Genomic DNA, 18,162 nt, shown 5'->3' with positions numbered 1-18,162 from the left:
GTGGACTCTCAACCACTGCGCCACCAGGGAAGCCCGGTTTAGATATTTTGGAAGTGACAAATCTGTGATATCTTTGCCCAGTCTCTTTTAGAATGGTGTGGCTCCAGTGCTATGATATTTGAAAACTGGTGAAGCCTTTTCGACATTTCATTTCATTGGAGGAAATTTGATGCTCCATTTGGTGGAATACCTTTACTATAGGCATTCCCCAAATGATTAAAACTTGGAAAAAACATCCCTTGAATATCCACAAGGAACAGATTTGAGTTTTCCTGTCTCTTTGCCTCTGTAGCTTTTATTTTATATAGACTTTCTTCAAGTAGCTTCAAAGCAGTAAAGTGTATTTTCAGAGTAGAACCGTTCACATGCCACTTAATTCCCTACATATATAAAAGTCTGACCTCTTGGGCATCTTAGGACCACATTTAGTCCATATTGTCTAACACCACAACATTGAGAAGGCACAAAAGGGAATCCAAGTGTCTAGACCAGATGGATGATAGAGAAGGGTACAAAAAAACCTGTAGCAGTAAAAGCATTGTCATCATCTTTAAAAATTCATGGAGAAGTAGAGAAGTGTCACTAAAGAAAAGATGGGTTCATTCTATCCTGATTTTCAAAGAGAAAGAAAGGAGATATATTCCAAGAAATAAAGCCAGTGCTCTGATGTCAATTCCAGCAAGGATTATTGAGCAAATAATATGAGACCCTTGGGGGAAAAAAAGTCAGTGGTCACCAAGATATAGTAGTTTGTATTCTCTAAAACTGAGCTTTGCCAAAAGAAATTCATCTCTGTTGCTGAAATATCATTAGATCACAATGATGATGATGATTAATAATAATAATAATAATAATAATAAAAACTAGCAGTATGCTTTTTAATAAGTATAAATGTAGAATCTAGCACATAGACTGAAATGATCAATCACGCAAATATAGAATGGAGAAGGGGGTCATGATGGATTTTACCTGACTTCAAGCTCACAAGTTTTAAGTAACTGATTAGACTACTGAAAAATTCCAAAGGCAGCACTTAGTAGCACAAAAAGCCTGGGTTTTGGAGTCACATGGACGCAGTTTGAATCCCAACTTCACCACGTCTTTGCTTGGACAAGTGTCAAACTCTCTAAGCTTCAGCTTCCTAACCTATAAAATGGAGATTATACTGTCTACCCCACAGAGTTGGTTTGATGAGTAAAGAGATTATTTCCAACATTTACCACCACATCTGGCGCACAGAAGGCACTCTACTAGTGTAGTGACTATTATTTGGAACTATATTGGTAGAAAGATGTGCTTTTCAAGTGGATAAACAGTCCCACTTGAAAATCTTCACTGGGTGAGACACATCACTGTGTTAATTTCTGCCTACGTATTAGAAGGGGAACATAAAAAAGTTATAGCATGTCCAAAGAAGGGCAACTGAAATGTTCAATTTCATACGATTTAAACACAGAATATAACTCAAAATTTTTATATGTTCTAGATATTGGACCAGGCATTGGGATGAGAAACATGACTTACATTTTATGCTTATCTCCAGGAACTCAGAGAACAGTAGTAAAGCTAGGTACAGGCAATCAAGCTGCAATGGTATGGGTATTTTAAAAGAAGAAATTTCTCATAATCCAAGAAATATTCCTGGCAAAGTGAATAGTACGCAGGTAGAAGCTGGTGTATTCAGGGTGATGGCAAGTACCTGGAATGACTAGATGGCAGGGTGTGCTGAAGAGGGGTTATGCTGGAAACAGAGATGGGCATCCTTTCACAAAGGGCTTCCTCACTGGCCATGCTGAGGAGTCTGGGCTTGATTCCTGAGGCAACTGGAGAGTTTCGGTCTAGGGGACAGATTTCATTTTATTAGAAAGCCCACAGGGTGGCTGCAGTGTGGAGATGGGATAAAGGGGTCTAAGACTGGAAGCAGCGGATGTGTTGGGAGACAGCACCAACCTGAGTGGTAAGGGGAGCCTGAACTAAGGTGGTGGCTTTAGGAGTAGAGAAGGGACATAGGTGAAGACAACATAGAGACTTTGGTTTAGATAAATCATAGTTCTAATGAAAAAGAAGATGGATCATAGTTCTAATGGAAAAGAGTTCCAAAAACTCATCTGGAAAATGAATTTATCAAAATTTTGGTAAAGAAAATGGCTACACTTCAGCTTTAGAAATGATGAATTTAAGGTGACTGTGGGAGTCTGGAAGACTCCAGGACATACCTATATACAAAGGACTGAAGCTGAGGAGACAAGTCAGGGATGGAGACGTTATTGAGACTATTGATGACAAAGCTCTAGACATGGATAAAACATTTCAGGGAAATGGACACAGGAAAGGGCCAAGACAAAAGAATGGAGAGCATTTAAGCAGTCCCCAGATGAAGAGATCTTCACACACAGACTTAGAAGAGAAAGTCAAATGGAAAGGAGAAAAACTGGGAGAGAAAGTTAAAGGAACCAAGACAGGAAAGAAGTGGATAATGGTGCAAAATGCTGCAGAAGTCCAAGAAGATTAAAGGATGTGCACTGAATTTAGCACATAGAAGGTTGTTATGATCTAATAAAACTATATAAAAACTATATTTAAAAAACTGTAAGTTGCAATGTGCTTGGTACATATCAAATCCTAACAGTAGGATTCAGTAAGTATTAGAATATGAATATTCAGAGCTCCCTGGAAGAGGAATAAACTGTGAATTCTCTTACACAGGAAGTGTCCTGGCAGAAGTTGACTTCCTGTTAACAAGAACTATCAAGAGAGGTTTCCTGCACTGAGCAGGAAGTTGACTAGATGTCCTTGAAGATCCTTTGTAACTCAGGAAGTCTATGAAACCTAAACAACTCTTTCTAAGGCAGAACTCAGGAAGAGAAAAACAAAAAGTTGAATAATTAGGACTCTCCCAAGAGATCAAAATAAACATGTGAATGATAGTATATACCGCTAAGAAAACATATTAGATCTTAGATCCAACATGGAAAAATAAAGATAGGATTTTCAGGGGCCTATGAATAATGCAGAATTCCTTTGAAATGATAAGTTTCAATCATCTTCAAGAAGATATGCATTACTTTTGTTCTTTTCAGGGAAAGATATTCAAGTACTAGATACTCTGTGTGGTTGTGTTCATTTACTGGTTCTAATGTTCCACTTAACACTCTCACTGCCATCTGCTTCACAGTGAAATATACGTATCTATCATTATAGACTTTGTTTTTTCCTAAATTGAAAACCTTGCAGTTTTACAGACCTGGACTCTCATCAAACCTGTGTATCTCTTCTCTTAAGTACGCATTAGGGTTATATTTAATCAGTGCAAGGAAGGCATTTGTTAACAAAAAGAAGCTAATCAATTTGACACTTATATGTGAAATTCAAGGTCTAAACTTACTTTATTTCTCTAAATGGATACAGAGAAAAGAGGCAAATGCAGATCACATACAAAATCCCTTATAAGTAGGAATTCCGGAGGACCATTGAAGGAGCCACCTTCCCTGCTTTGGGGCCATCTGGCTCCCACAGATAAAATATCCAGGGCAGAAGGCTGCCTAATACTTAAAATCTACCTTAACTTTCGTTACAAGGATGTGAATGTTTGCAATTCCCTAAAGATGGTGGCAAGAGGTTCCTCCCTCAATTTTTAAGCCTTTAGGAAGGTATATAAAGAACTTTTAAATCAGTTCATTTTTCTCATCACTTTTTCTCTCAGCTCTATCAAAAGACTGTGCAGTTCTGAGGTGTACAGCACTTTTCTTAAGACCTATACCTCCCACAGCTAGAGAAATAAAAAAGGCAATTCAAACTTGAGAAAATAAAGAGGTAATTCAACCTCAAGAAAATAAAAAAGGTGATTCAAACTCAAATTCAATCCAGTCAGATAGCTCTTGTTTCATCCTTACATGGTAAGTATGCATCTCTAGAAAATACAGACATTCTCTTCTGTAGTTATAATGCCATTGTCATGTCTAACAAAATCAGTGATAACTCCTACCAGTTCATATTAGAAATTCCCCAACTGTTTCAAAATTTACTTTTTACAACTGGCTCCCTCAAACTAGGGTTCCAACAGGTGCATATGTTGCCTTTGGTTGTTCTGCCTCTTAGGTTTCTTTAACCCCGGAAGTGATCATCATCACATTCTCCTTTATTTTTCCTCATGCCACTGACCTGTTGAAGAAACCAGGTCAGCTGTACTGTGGAATGTTCCACATTCTAAACTGGTCTTCTTGCTTTTTAGTGGTGCTACCAGAGAGTCATTTAAATATGGACTCTTCTGCTCTTTGTGCAAGTTCCTTTATATCCCTAGTTTTCAGGGAGTCCGGATTCTTAGAACCTTCTGATCAGATGCCCCCTTTGCAGACAGTGGGAGAATCCATGGCCAGGAGTCTCCGGAGCAGTGTTTCCCAAAGTCATCTGAGGACCACCATCACATCTCACCCAAGTTACTGCAACAGACTCCCACCTTGTCTCGCTTATTCTTTTCTTGTCCTCCCCTCACCACCACCCCCTCCCTCTCTTCTCATGACATCCAGCACCATCTTTCAAAATGGAAGTCAGACTCCTCTCTGAAAACTTCTCCGAAGATTACACTTGGAATAAAAGCCAAAGGTCTTTACCATGACCCACCTGGCTCCAGCAGATCTGGTCTCTGCCAGCCTCTCCACACTATCACCGACTATCTCTCCCCCTTGCTTAATGCACCTTCTTTTGGCTCCTCAAACACGCAGAACTCTTCCTCTCACTGTTGTGGCCTCTCCCGTCGCGGAGCACAGGCTCTGGACGTGCAGGCTCAGCGGCCATGGCTCACGGGCCCAGCCGCTCCACGGCATGTGGGATCTTCCCGGACCGGGGCACGAACCCGTGTCCCCTGCATCGGCAGGTGGACTCTCTACCACTGCGTCACCAGGGAAGCCCGCACACAGAACTCTTTTCAGCTTCAAGCCTTGGCAGTTGTTTGTTGATTCTATCTAGAATGCCTTTCCCTCAGGCATCTGTGCGGCATGCTTCTTACCATGATTCAGCAGGTCTCAGCACAGAGACAACCCCAGAGGGCCCTACCTGCATCCCAACCAAAAAGGCCACCACCACCCACACCCCCCATTTCAGCATTTTACCCTATTTATTTCTATTATAGTACTTCCCACATCTGGAACTGTCTAATGAGTTATTTGTAATTACTTATTATCTTTCATGAATCTGTTTTATTGTTTTCTTAAGACTTCCCCCAGCTTGATGTTTCCCATGTAATAATTTGCTTGTTTATTGCCTGTCACTTTCCTTTTGGATGTAAGCATCACGAGAGTGGGGAACTTCCCTGTCTTATATCTCCAGCACGTAGTAATTGCTCAGTAAATCTTGCCAAATAAATGAACACCAAAAACTAGCCAGATTGCTTATATACAGGATACATTCCTAGGCTGCAGTCTCTAAGTGATTTTTATTATGTTAAAAATTGCTATAAATTATATGCTATAAGAAGAGCTAAGCAAACTTCACACTTTATATTTCTTAAAAATCAGAATTAAATAATATTCTTCATATTTTCTAAACATATATTTTAGAAAAAACCCCAATAATCTCTATCTTTGTAACCACCATATTTCTTATATATAGCAAACAATCCAACAACAAAATGACTTATTTTCCCATTGCGCCAAAGCTAATATGCTCTCATTATTTTATAAAAAGAGAAAACTATATGCATTATTGTACATTCACTTAATTGATTTTTCACAGAAGCACCACTATAGCACAGTTGAATATTTGCAGTACAATCATTATGCAATTTATATGTCAAGAGACAGGTCATAATTTATTCAGTATTATCCTTGGTAATTATTACTGAGCACTGTAATTTTCAATACTTAAAGGCAAGTGTGTTCTCTGAATCCAACAAAGGAAAAATACTCACTAACAGAGTAAATTAACATAATGGACTCTATGAATTAAGCTAATGGCTTGTTTGTAAGTCTGCAACACAAAAACCAATGAAATATAATAGATTAGAAAATTACCACCTTCATCACTGTTGACTGACAAAATCACAAGCACAATTCTGTAATCACTTACTTCCATCAGTAATTTGAATCCTTCTCTTTTCTTGATTTCTTCTACTAGGTACCTAAAAAAAATTCACAATAATATTTATAATCTTCAATCTAAAAATCCCATGAACATGGCTGACATACAATAAAACTATAATTTCTGATGCAGAGACAAGGCTTAGAAATAAGTAAGGGTACATGTACAGGCACAGGTTTGTATGTAGACAGATACACCTGAGCCTACTGCAATCCACTGGGGCCTGAGTAAAAAGGTACATCTCTTTGATGAGATGATGTCTATCTTACATGTTAGCATCAGACTTCAACCCAAGTGTGAAAGCCACACAAAGTAGATTAGATATATATCTCATTCATATTCTAGATGGGGATTTAGCATAGGTACTTAAATTATCTAGCTGGCTTGGTGGTAAAAGTTTTTGGTGTTTAGTCTTGCTTGTGTGTTCTTTTAAGATCAAGGAAGTGCAACACCATCCTTCCCAAGGCCAGGCCAGAGGGAAGAAAGACTGATCACTGGTATCATGCTAAAAGTAAGTGGGTTGTAGCCATTGATAGAATGTCTATGAAGTTATCTTGAATGTCAGGGAAAAAAGAATTATCATGCCATAAGCAAAGGGCACAGCTACATGAGATATGGAATGTGATGGAGAAAAGACTAAAATGACATTGAGAATGTAGAGTCAATGAACACTGACTCTGCCCCACTGGGCTTGGTTATTGTCTAAATAAAAAGATAAACCTTCTGAACAATTGGCCTTGAAAACTAGTGATTTGTTCATGAGCTTTGAAAAGTTCATAACACTTGACCCAGTATTTCAAACTTGGGGGTCAAATGTAAGGAAATGATCGGAGGTGCTGACAAAAATGTACTTTCCAGGGTATTTTGTAATTTTATATGTTATAGCCAAAAGGAAAGGAAGGAAGGAAGAAAGCAGGCAAGCAAGCAAGCACTGGCTTTAAAAATCCTGTCCGGTCATATGGAATTATGGTACCATCATATTGAATTGATTGTGTAACTAAATTACATATATTCAATTAATACTTAAGGACAACAAAGAAATGCTCCTCTTTGGACCTCAATTCCCTTACCTGTAAAACTGGAATAACACATTCTGATTTTCCAATCTCAAAAGGATGTTGTAAAAAAATTAAATAAAATCATATGTAAAAAATTGTATAGAATATAAACTGTGGAAATGGGGGATTATTATTACTATGTTTATTTACTAAAGGACATTCTAGAATGTGGATATGAAATACACCAGTTAATGGGATGAAGTTCTTTTTTCCCAAACAATTTTTTTAGCTTTTTGCATAAGGTTAAGTACTGGTGCTTAGCATACAGATTATATCATCTTTAAATTATTAAATATCTTAAAAAATCCTATCGGTATTAACTGGATAATATGAATCTTTTATTTTGAGCAATAATGTTGTGACACCACACATGTGCGTGCGTGCGCACGCGCGCGCGCGCGCGCACACACACACACAGATTCACAAAGTATTTGATGTTCTTTCTACATACTCCTTTCCCTGAACGTTTTTTCAGGAGATGTCATGTAGCTGTAAAGTTTTTACATCGTTAGCACACTGCCTAACTTTCGATAAAAGCAATTCCAATGGTCAATAAACATTAGAAAAGATGCTCAAGATCACTGGTAAACAAAGAAGTGCAAATCAGAATAACAATACTAAACCTGCTGCCCACAGGACACTGGAAACAAATTTAAAGAGGGACAACATCCAGTGCTAGTGAATGTGATAGAAAGCTGCTATAAACCTTTCAAAATTAATAATACTCGTAGCTTCTGATCCAGCAAACCACTTATGAGATGCTGGGCTACCAGGAAAACCTCATCAACACTAAGACAGATAGATAGAGAGATAGAGAGAGAGATAGAGATAGATAGATAGAGAGAGAGAGAGAGAGAGAGAGATGCATACACAAATATTGCTGCGTCTAAATCTACATGTGCATGTGTATGTGTGTGTATTCCATACGGAATAATTAGAAACAAGATTAATATCCAGAAATTGGCAAAGGGTAAAATAAAATGTACTACAGCAACACATGTACTACGATGCAGCTATTAGAGGATGGATTATATCCACTTCAATTAAACCACAGAGATGCTCATGATGTATTAGTAAGAGATGAAAGCAAGGGACTGAGAAATGTAGATAATATGATTCTGCTTTTTAAGAAAATGTAAAAAGAAGAAAAAGCATAAGTGAGCCCTCTCCACATGTATATATGATCATGGAATGAAGTATGGAAGACCACATCCTAAAGACATCCTTGATGTCTACCTGAGGAAGCAAGAAACAGGATGCAGTGGGGAGGTAGAGACTATTTACTCTCTTTTTATATCTCTGCAAAGCTTCATAGGTGTGGTGACTCATAATTTTTGAAAAGGAAATTAATAAAAGAAAAAAATACAAATGACAAAACAAAGTAGACATATACAATCTTTATCTATACAAGGAAAGCTTCATGAACCCTATTTTTTCTTACCTTTTCAGACACAAATATAACGACAATCTGCTAGCTCAGTGCCATGATTCCATTCTGAGGGGGCCTGCACTAATCCTGGATACCCCAGATTATGAAATCCAGGGAACGACTCTAGAAGATTCTAGTTGTGCAGTTGATCAACTTTGTGATTCTAGGCAAACTCCTCAGACTCCCTGAGCCCTCCTCAGTTTCCTCATGCACGTAATGGCGATGTGGAACAAGACTTGTAAAATCCTTCCCCAACAGATTAAGACTGTTAAGATGAAACTTCGACACACTGCCCATAGTCTCAGTTTAAAATATCTGTCAAGGGCTTCCCTGGTGGCGCAGTGGTTGAGAGTCCGCCTGCCGATGCAGAGGACACAGGTTCGTGCCCCGGTCCGGGAATATCCCACATGCCGCGGAGCGGCTGGGCCCGTGAGCCATGGCTGCTGAGCCTGCGCATCCGGAGCTTGTGCTCTGCAATGGGAGAGGCCACAACAGTGAGAGGCCGGCGTACCCCAAAAAAAAAAAAAAAAAAAAAAAAAAATCTGTCAAACTGGCTAACATTGCTCCTGGGAGAAAGGCATCCTAAGGCAGAGCTGAATCATTTCAGTTAAAACTCTGCTTTTTGCTAACCACATGGATCTGGGCTTTGTGCCTGATCAATACCCCCATGCAGTCACTCTCAGAACCTGTAAAGCCCAGTGTAAAAAACACTCCAACTGAACTGAGGGTGGAGGTGATTGGGATAAAGAGCTATAACAATAATAAAAGGTTTACACCAGAGTTCCCAAACTATGTTCCTTGGTATACCATGTTAATAGGTTTCCCACATGAAAGTGTTCCATTCAAATAAATTTGAGCAATGCCAGGCATATCCATTAGATTGCTTTTGCTTAAAATTAGAAGTGTACTTGGCTTAATTCATGAGAACATTTATTGAGCTGGTTGGAAAGTTCAGTAATGTCACCAAGAAACAGGCATTTTCTATTATTTCAGCCTGCCATGTTCAGAGTGTTAGTGAATTCACTTGTGTTCACAAGACGGCAGCCACAGCTCCACACATCACATCCATATGTGACAGTGTCCCAGGAAGAAAGAGAGGAGGCTGGAGCAAAATGCATTTTCTCTTAATTTCTATTTAGGTAAGAATATTTTCCTCAGAAGCCTTCATAGAATTCTTCCTGTATCTTATTGACTGAACCTAAGTCACATATCCATCCCTAAGCTAATGACTGGCAAAGGGGATAGGCTTAGGTCAATGTTCCCAGCTGGAATATTGCTATCTACATAAAATTGAGGTTCTGTTGGCAAGGAACAAGGAAGAATGGTTTCTGGATGAACAGTCAACAGTGTCTGCCTACTGGCTAAAGTTTAAAATGTTCCTATATTACAAGCCCCTCAGAGCCTTTGATGTACTAATGAACACTCTGAACCTCCAAGAGAGGACCAATGTATTGGTTAGCATTGTCAAAACATATTTGACCGTGGAAACATTTTTTGGAAGAACATCTATTAAGATCTTCTGGAAGTCTATTATCCCATGGAGCATAGGTTCAGAAATGCTAGCATAAAGTGCCTCTTCTATAGGGTACCTACCCTCTTCTTAAATAAATGCTTAGGGACTTCCCTGGTGGTCCAGTGGTTAAGAATCTGCCTTCCAGTGCAGGGGACTCAGGTTCTATCCCTAGTCGGGGAATTAAGATCCCACATGCTGCAGGGCAACTAAGCCTGCACGCTGCAATTTCTGAGCCCGTGCCACAACTAGAGAGAAGCTCATGCGCCACAACAAAGATCCCGCACACTGCAACTAAGACCCAACAAAGCCAAAAATAAAAATAAATTAATTAAATTAAATAAATGCTTAAATGAAATGAGTTTTGGGGGAGGGGATCCAAATAAGGTTTAAGTCACTTCTGCCCACAGTCACAGGATGATTTATTCCTCGCAACTTTTCAGTATATGGAAACAGCCTAAAGATAAAATACATTAAAAAAAAAAACCACACAACTCTATTCTTATCTGATACAAGCCAGAAAAAAAAAAGATATACATTGAGGTTTTTGATAAAACTCAGGAAACATAAAACACTTCTACCAAAAGGCATCCAGGTAAATGGGTTCAAAAAGCAACAATAGCGCCATAAAATTCACAGTCCTTCCCACTAAGCTTAGCAAAAAGAGAGGAGAGAGAAAAAAATACACATTAGTAAGTTTTCACCAATCTTACTGGGTGAAAAACTCATTTTATTAAGATCCTGGCTTAGTTTTGAAATGTACATTAATGAAATCTTGCTCTGAAACATTTCCCTCCTTAGTTCCATGAGTCCATTTAACAGTTGTGCATTTCACTTGCCCTTTTGCGGACACACATTCCTTTCCAGAAATAGCCTTTCCAGTCCCTTTCTTAATTCACCAGCCACTTGGAGTCTCCCTGGAGCGCTCTGGACCAAGTGCCTCTCCCAGCCTCATCTCATTTGAAATTTCTTCTGATGCAATGGAAACTCCCAGAACTCCTGGGATTTTTTCCATATGCTTTCTGTATGCTCTGCATATATGAGAACATATTGCATGGCATGTGTGATTCATCACAGACACCTACATGCTACATTTTACAGCATTGTGATGTTTTTAAAATTACAAATATAAAGAAAAAAATGAAAACGTTGGCCCTTCTATAGTCTTCTAGACTCTCTCCCTCTCCTCACCTAGAGAAATACACTAGCACAAAACTGCCTTGTGTTACTGCTTACCTTTTCCATACTGGTACCAATAAATCCCTCAGTGTTCATGCAAGTCAGTGAAATGAATTCCATCTGAGAGATTACAGAGATTGTGTGTCAGAGGAATAGATAAATGATACACTGGAGACCTAGCAACATAGCAGAATGGGAGTTCCTGACCTGTTTGTTGTTCTTGAAAAGACTTATGCACATGACTCTTCTAGATTTGCTTTAAAAATTACCCCTTAGTGAATATCCATTTAACTCAAGTGTTGTAACAAAGGCCTACAAGGTGCCCTCAGCAACCAGTAGCCCTGGGTATTATGACACATTTTCAACTTTTCTAACTAGATATCAGAGATCACAATCACCTTGTGCCCGAAATGGTGGTTTTAATAAACCTCAGCCTTCTGGGTTTCAATTATGCTTAATAATCACATGCTGCTTTAGGTTCCCAATGTCACTGGTTTTCCAACAACCAAAGGAGAAAGCAAGTTTTTTGTCATTAATATTTCTTGAGAGAAATGTTATCTCATCCATTGGAATGACAAGGGTCAAATGGAAATTAGGGAAAGCCTCAGAGATCTTCTAGGAACTAATTAGTTCCTTCTTGCTGGATTTCTGACATATTTCTCATAAAATAGGAATCATTGTCCTCTTGAAAAGGTCTGCTCTTGCTTTCCCAAGGGAATAGGGAACATCTGATCAGGGTGATGGCTGTCCATTGGTCCATCAAAATCTGGCCATTAAATCTTAAGGTCAATATACAAATTTTAAAACTAAGTTCCATTCAGATTCAGGAACACGGAAATGTTGTTTCTATGGAATCAGTGCAATCCTTACTGCAATATGCCTGGGGAAAAGACTTGCACAGCCTTCTCTGTGTTTAAGAGACCTGACCTAGGTAGGGCCTGTGGGAATGGGCATCTCATCTCCCTTAGGCTGCTGATGACAGATGTGTACCACAAATAGTAACACAAGTGTCACCTGCAGCTTTACTTTGCTAGAGTTGTTGTCTACTGGAGAAAATCATACTTCTTGGAAACAAAACAGTGTTGGTCTGACCTAGAAATTAAGCCAAATACAGTCTTTTGACAGTGGATGAGAATCATTTTTATTAGGTAAACTCTAAAACAAGTGGCTGCAGGTCAGTAGGCTTGATGAGAAATGGTATTTTAACTCCCACCAGCCAGTGGTTTGAACCGATTATGCTGGCTCATATAATCAATGGTAGTATAGAGTTAGTTTGTACTGGCTAGTGAGAGCCAATTGTTAAATAATCAGAAATTTACCAGCTGCGACTGTTGGTAGCTTGCAATTTTCCACAGTGGGAATATTTACACCACGGAAATTGGCAGACATTACAAACTGGGGCCTTTTTCCCCTCCTGAGAAACAGTTTACCAGTGCACAACTGCACATAGGCTCCAACTAATAGAATAGACCTCAGAATTCAGAAAATGTTTCCTCTTTCCTAAAAAGCAGAACCACATTCAATTTGAAAAGACATAAAATCATGAAAATAAAGCACTTGTGTTGCTAATGTGAAATAATTCTTAATCCCAGAGAAACGTTCTCCAAGTTTATAATTTCACATTCATTCCAAGTGACATGCCTTAAAAGGACTCTTCCTTGGCACCTGTCACTGGGGATGGGGGAAGATGATGGCTTTTGCCCACCCCAGGAATGGACTGTCGGATATCAAGAATGTGGAAAGTTAAGGCAAGAAAACCATTATGACTAATGGCATGACAGAAAAGGGATTATTTTAAATATAGGTCACAGAGTCTGCAGTGATGCTCGCTGAAATGTTAATTCAATTCAATTCAACTTGACAAACATTTACAAACAATGTGCTGTTGAACTGAATTGAAATGTTTACACTTATCCTCCTGTGATATTTCTCTGCAAAATTAGGAAGTAACCTTAGACTATAAATTAAATTCCACCCTGAGATGAATGTTAACTTTGTAATAAATACGATCACCAAATATTTCCATCTAGCCTTGTTTCAAGACACCCGCCATCGAATTACTTAGCAGCTTTGATAAAATAATGCAGAGTCTAGCATACTTAAATAGTATGAGAAAAATACAAACAAGGGAACAGAGCTTTCTGAACTTTTAGTTTAATGGGCAACTATGGATATTTGTGGTAGACAGTTTCATGTTTTCACCACTGTGTAGTTATCTCCCCACTTCTGACGAAGGTACTTTATACCTGCTTCTAACGGAGGTACACTCCTCACACAGTGTCAGTATATTCTATATACGTAGGTGGAGTCGACAGCCTTCCCAGTGCCAAGGGAGAGCATGTGACTCAAAATCACATTTCCCTGGCAACAGTGATTGATTCAGATATGGACATCTGCCTCATTCAGAAGGAATTAAAACCTTCCTTGGGATTGTTGAGAAAGGAGCACCCTTTCCTTTTGACCTTGAAGTTGAACCTGGGAGGCTATAGATCTGACCCTCCTGGGAGCTACCTTCCTACAGAGGAATAAACTGAACATGGAGGAGAGCAGACCTGATTGAAGAACAGAGATCAAGGCCTGGTGATCTTGTTTAAGCCCCTAGAATAAGCCATTCCATAGCCATCACTACACTGGCTTACCAGTAACATGAGCAAATAAATTACCTTTCTTTGTTTATAATGCCTTGAATGAAGGTTTCTGTTGCTTACCAACAGACACAGTAGTTACAGATTTTTCAAACTACTTTTTAAACCAAAATCACCAGAATTGCTGACTTCTAATAGTCTTCTGAAAGTGCCAAAGCCGTCTTTTTCCCTGTCCTTATATCTAAGCCCTTCACCATGTAACCTTGCAGTTCTTTCTGCCTCTTGGCATTGAGTTTGGCCATCTCACATTGAGTTAGGCCATCTGATCTCCTTTGGTCACTGGAATGCTAATAGACACGATGCAATCAGGAGCTTAAAGTATGCTTGTCTTCTTGGGCTTCTGTTACCACCACTGCAAAACCAGGCTCTGGCTGGCCTGTTGGTCCAAGGAAGATGCAAGACATGCAGGCAGGAGACCCAGACCCTCCTCCTACCCCCACAGCCGCCGCAGGATGAGATGAAGCCACTCCAGCCAACTTGCAGACCTCTTAGAATAAACGACTGCTGCTTTAAGATACTGGGTTTTTAGACAGTCCTCAGTGATGCTCAGAGCATCACTGTCACACAGAGAGGTGCATAGAGCACCCATACCACTTCCCTACAGAGAGAGCAAATTGTTTAAATCTCTTAAGGAGACGCTGCAGGTTTTTGCAATTGAAATATGAACAGGGAGTAAAGAAGGAGATTATCCAAACCAGAGATCACAAACCCTGATGCTTCTAGTGGCCAAGCAAGTAAGAAAATAATAACTAATAAAACTCATATAGCACGTGGCATATGCCAGGCACCATCCTGGGTGTTTTACAAATATCAATTCATTTAATTCTACTAACAGTTGTTTTGAGTTCGAAGCTGTTGTTACTTCCATCTTACCGGGATGCAATGGAGGTAAAGAAAGTTTTAGCAACTTGTCCAAGTCACAAAGCTTGTAAATGGTGGAGCTAACTTTTGAGTCCCGGCTATTAGCATTCTGTGCCACAGTAAAATAGGCTCAACAAAAACCAGGGGGCGTGGGGGGCACTGTGGGTCTCCAGAGTCAGGCTTCACCATGTTCAGTGCCTTGTCATCAGGTGGGACTGAGAACACTCTGATCTTTTGAGAGAAACCACAAATCTAGATTTTTGATGGTCTCCCTATTTTAAAATATTTGGAATGTTTAATTTTTTAAAACACAGTCCAGGTTAACCCAATGGAGCTCAGGCCCAACAAATCACATTCAAAACTACATTTGGCCATGGCCTGCCATCCACACACACTGGTCCAAGCTTACCAGTAGAGTTCTGCTCTGGTGGCAAGCACCCAGCACCGGTATCTCAAGAGCTTTCCTAGTGTCGCTGAAAGTGGTTTCACAAGCTTTGTCCTTACGTTACAAGAAGGCAGCGATGACGGTGCTTCCACATCACCTTTACCTGTATGTCTTTCCACCAGCCCCACATTCTCACAGACCATCTTTTCGGGTCCTTGAAGTCACCAGGATCTCTCCCACACCCAGAGATTTGGGCCTGGTGCTCCCTCCTCCTGAATCAATCTTCTCCCCTTTCTTCATTGGGTCTTAGTTGAATGTCACTTCCTCCAGGAAACCTCTGACAACGTCCCTCAAGAACATACTAGGGAACCCTCCCAAGTGCTTCTGGAGCACCGTGTACCTCCCTTTACCAAAAACTAGGTGCTCCTGTATTTTTTTTTTTTTTTTTTTGCGATATGTGGGCCTCTCACTGTCGTGGCCTTTCCCGTTGCCGGACGCGCAAGCTCAGCGGCCACGGCTCACAGGCCCAGCCGCTACGCGGCTCACGGGCCCAGCCGCTACGCGGCACGTGGGATCCTCCCAGACCGGGGCACGAACCCGCATCCCCTGCATTGGCAGGCGGACTCTCAACCACTGCGCCACCAGGGAGGCCCGGTGCTCCTGTATTTTATCTGCTTTGTCACTTGGATGTATCTCTCACTAGGTTGGGATACTGGAGGGCAGAGGGTAGAACTGCTTTGTTGGCAATTCCTAACACATACTAGGTACTGAGAAAATGGTTATTAGATGAAAGAAGGAATACATATATGGAAGAACATCTTTCTATTAGACACCCATGGACACACACACACAGAGCAAGTACCTAGATAAAGCAAGAGCACGGTTAACTTTTTCCTCAAGGCCTAATGTGCCCAGGGCCTTCCAGGTCATCCAGAACTTGAATGCGTCTGGTCTTCTGCTACACTGGATAGACTTGTCTCCCGTATCATAGCTGACATCATAGAATTTATCCTGTTGGAAGAGGTAAGATGCCTTGGCAGAGTAGCATTTCTTAAGAAGGTCCTTTCGGGAAAAATAAAAAAAAAAGGAAGAAAGACAAACTGTAAGACTGTCCATTTTAGAATGCAGTTGATTTCAAAAACACATGCCCACCAACAAAACCTGTATAATATTCTACCACTTTGTGCACAAAGTATTTGGTCTCGCTCTGTGACTGCCCTACATCAGGAACATTAGGTGTGTATTAACTTTGAGACACAGATGACCCGTTGTGTTTTCAAAACAACCAAAAACCCCTCAGGGTTGACAACGCTAAGTCCATCTTCACAGTTGTATTGATGAGTATTAAGAAGCTTTGAAATGATCATATCATCATCTGTATAACATATGACATCAAGATGGGCCAATTTCTCAGGATGAAAAAAAAAAATTGTCTATAACTCAATCAAGGCTCTGTATTAGAAAAAAAAATACCCAACATATTGTACATACTTTATACAATTTCATAGGCAAAAAACTAGGCTTTTAAATCCAAATCCTTTTTTCAATTCATATCCATATTGAAAAGGCCAGAATTGACAGTAACCCAGAGATTAAAAAAAAAGAAAACCTGAGGAAAGAACTTATGGAAGAGTCAAACAAGAGTCAACACGTTTTAACCACCACTAAACAGCACCTACAATTCCATAGAATTGTGTGTGTGGGGGTTGGTCTCACACAGGTTTTATTTGCAACCAAATTCAATTTGCATTTACTGACTGGTTACTTCTCTCTCTGATTTACCCTGGGTGACAATTTACCCTGTTTATTACCATTCTAGAGTCTTTACTTTGACCTCAAATTATTAGAGTTTAAGCCCTACTTCCTTCAATGTCATGTGGGATCTAAGAAATCCCAGGTATCCTAGCCCATCCTTCACAGCCCCACAATCCCCTGAGCATCTTCACTCCTAGGGAATACCCATTAGAACCTTCTGCTTCCCTAGCATAACCAAACTGCTCAACGCCCCTTAATCACTAGATCATGCCCCATTTGTATCTCTGTTCACACAATTTCCTTCTCTTTGTCTCTGTTTTAATGTGTTTGACACACTTGAAAGAATAAATGCAGCATATTTATAAGTTGTGAAGTTTACTAACGCTGAACACAGTCGCCTCTCTCTAGGTCTGCCTTTCCTTTGGGTCCCATCTCAAGTCCTGCTTCCCCTCCAGCTTCTTTATCTGCCCATCACGTTGGACTACCTTCTTCTTTTCACATTTGACTGCATTTGTTGCCTTTGCTCCTGTGCTGCCCCTACTAAGTGAGCAGCCCCACATATTTTCTCCTCGTGAGGCCAAGCAGCTTCTTGAGGGCAGGAATCATTTCCTGTCCATGTCCACATCCACAGAACTTAACACCATTGGGCACAAAGACCCTCACTAAGCAGTTAGGGTGAGGACACCACCCCCCACATTCTGTACTTCTCTCACATCCCCCTTACGTTTAGTATGAACAAAACAAACACAGATACAAGAACTTCTCATTTGGTGCATCTTCCAAACTTTAACAATGCAGAACCATCAGTGCTATACAGGAAGCTAAGGAGAAACTCCCCACGAGTCAAGGAAGTCCTAGAAAATGATCCCTCCTGAAGAAAGAATGTATTACATGCCTCATTTGAGTGATCATCATGTACTTAAAGAATAAGGAGAAAATCTCAAGGTATCACATTCCAAACAAAAGCACACATTCGTTGTCTTAATAACAATACTGTCTTGCGTGGACACTAACCTGGGTATTATATGCTCCAATACCAAAAAGTATGATTCTATACTATGTAAAAAATGATACACCAACTATAGTCAAGAACTCCAAAATCTGGCTCATCCAGTATCCAAAAGTAAACTGATTTTAAACTAATAAAGGAATACTAGTAAGCCTTCAGCCTGGCTCTGATGGGTAATATTGGTAGACACAGGCGAAGAGGAGATTGCCCCGACCTGATCATTAAGGTAGAAAAAGCCCTTATTCTTAAATCTTTA

At 40.0% G+C, this 18,162-nt stretch overlaps 1 protein-coding gene across 1 annotated transcript in view; it reads right to left on the bottom strand.

The window, feature by feature from the left end:
• Positions 1-18,162, bottom strand: part of GADL1 (glutamate decarboxylase like 1) — a 148,114-nt gene that overhangs the window by 79,473 nt on the left and 50,479 nt on the right. The window contains exons 11-12 of the mRNA XM_007455935.1: positions 16,005-16,204; positions 6,064-6,115 (exon numbers count right to left, since the gene is read on the bottom strand). Of these exons, the coding sequence (XP_007455997.1) occupies positions 6,064-6,115; positions 16,005-16,204 (252 nt within the window). The remainder of the gene's footprint in view (positions 1-6,063; positions 6,116-16,004; positions 16,205-18,162) is intronic.

Source organism: Lipotes vexillifer, unplaced genomic scaffold, assembly GCF_000442215.2.
Source record: "Lipotes vexillifer unplaced genomic scaffold, Lipotes_vexillifer_v1.1 scaffold1221, whole genome shotgun sequence".
NCBI classification, from domain to species: Eukaryota; Metazoa; Chordata; class Mammalia; order Artiodactyla; family Lipotidae; genus Lipotes; species Lipotes vexillifer.
The sequence above is the reverse complement of the archived record's forward strand: the minus strand, read 5'-3'. Positions and strand labels throughout refer to the sequence as shown.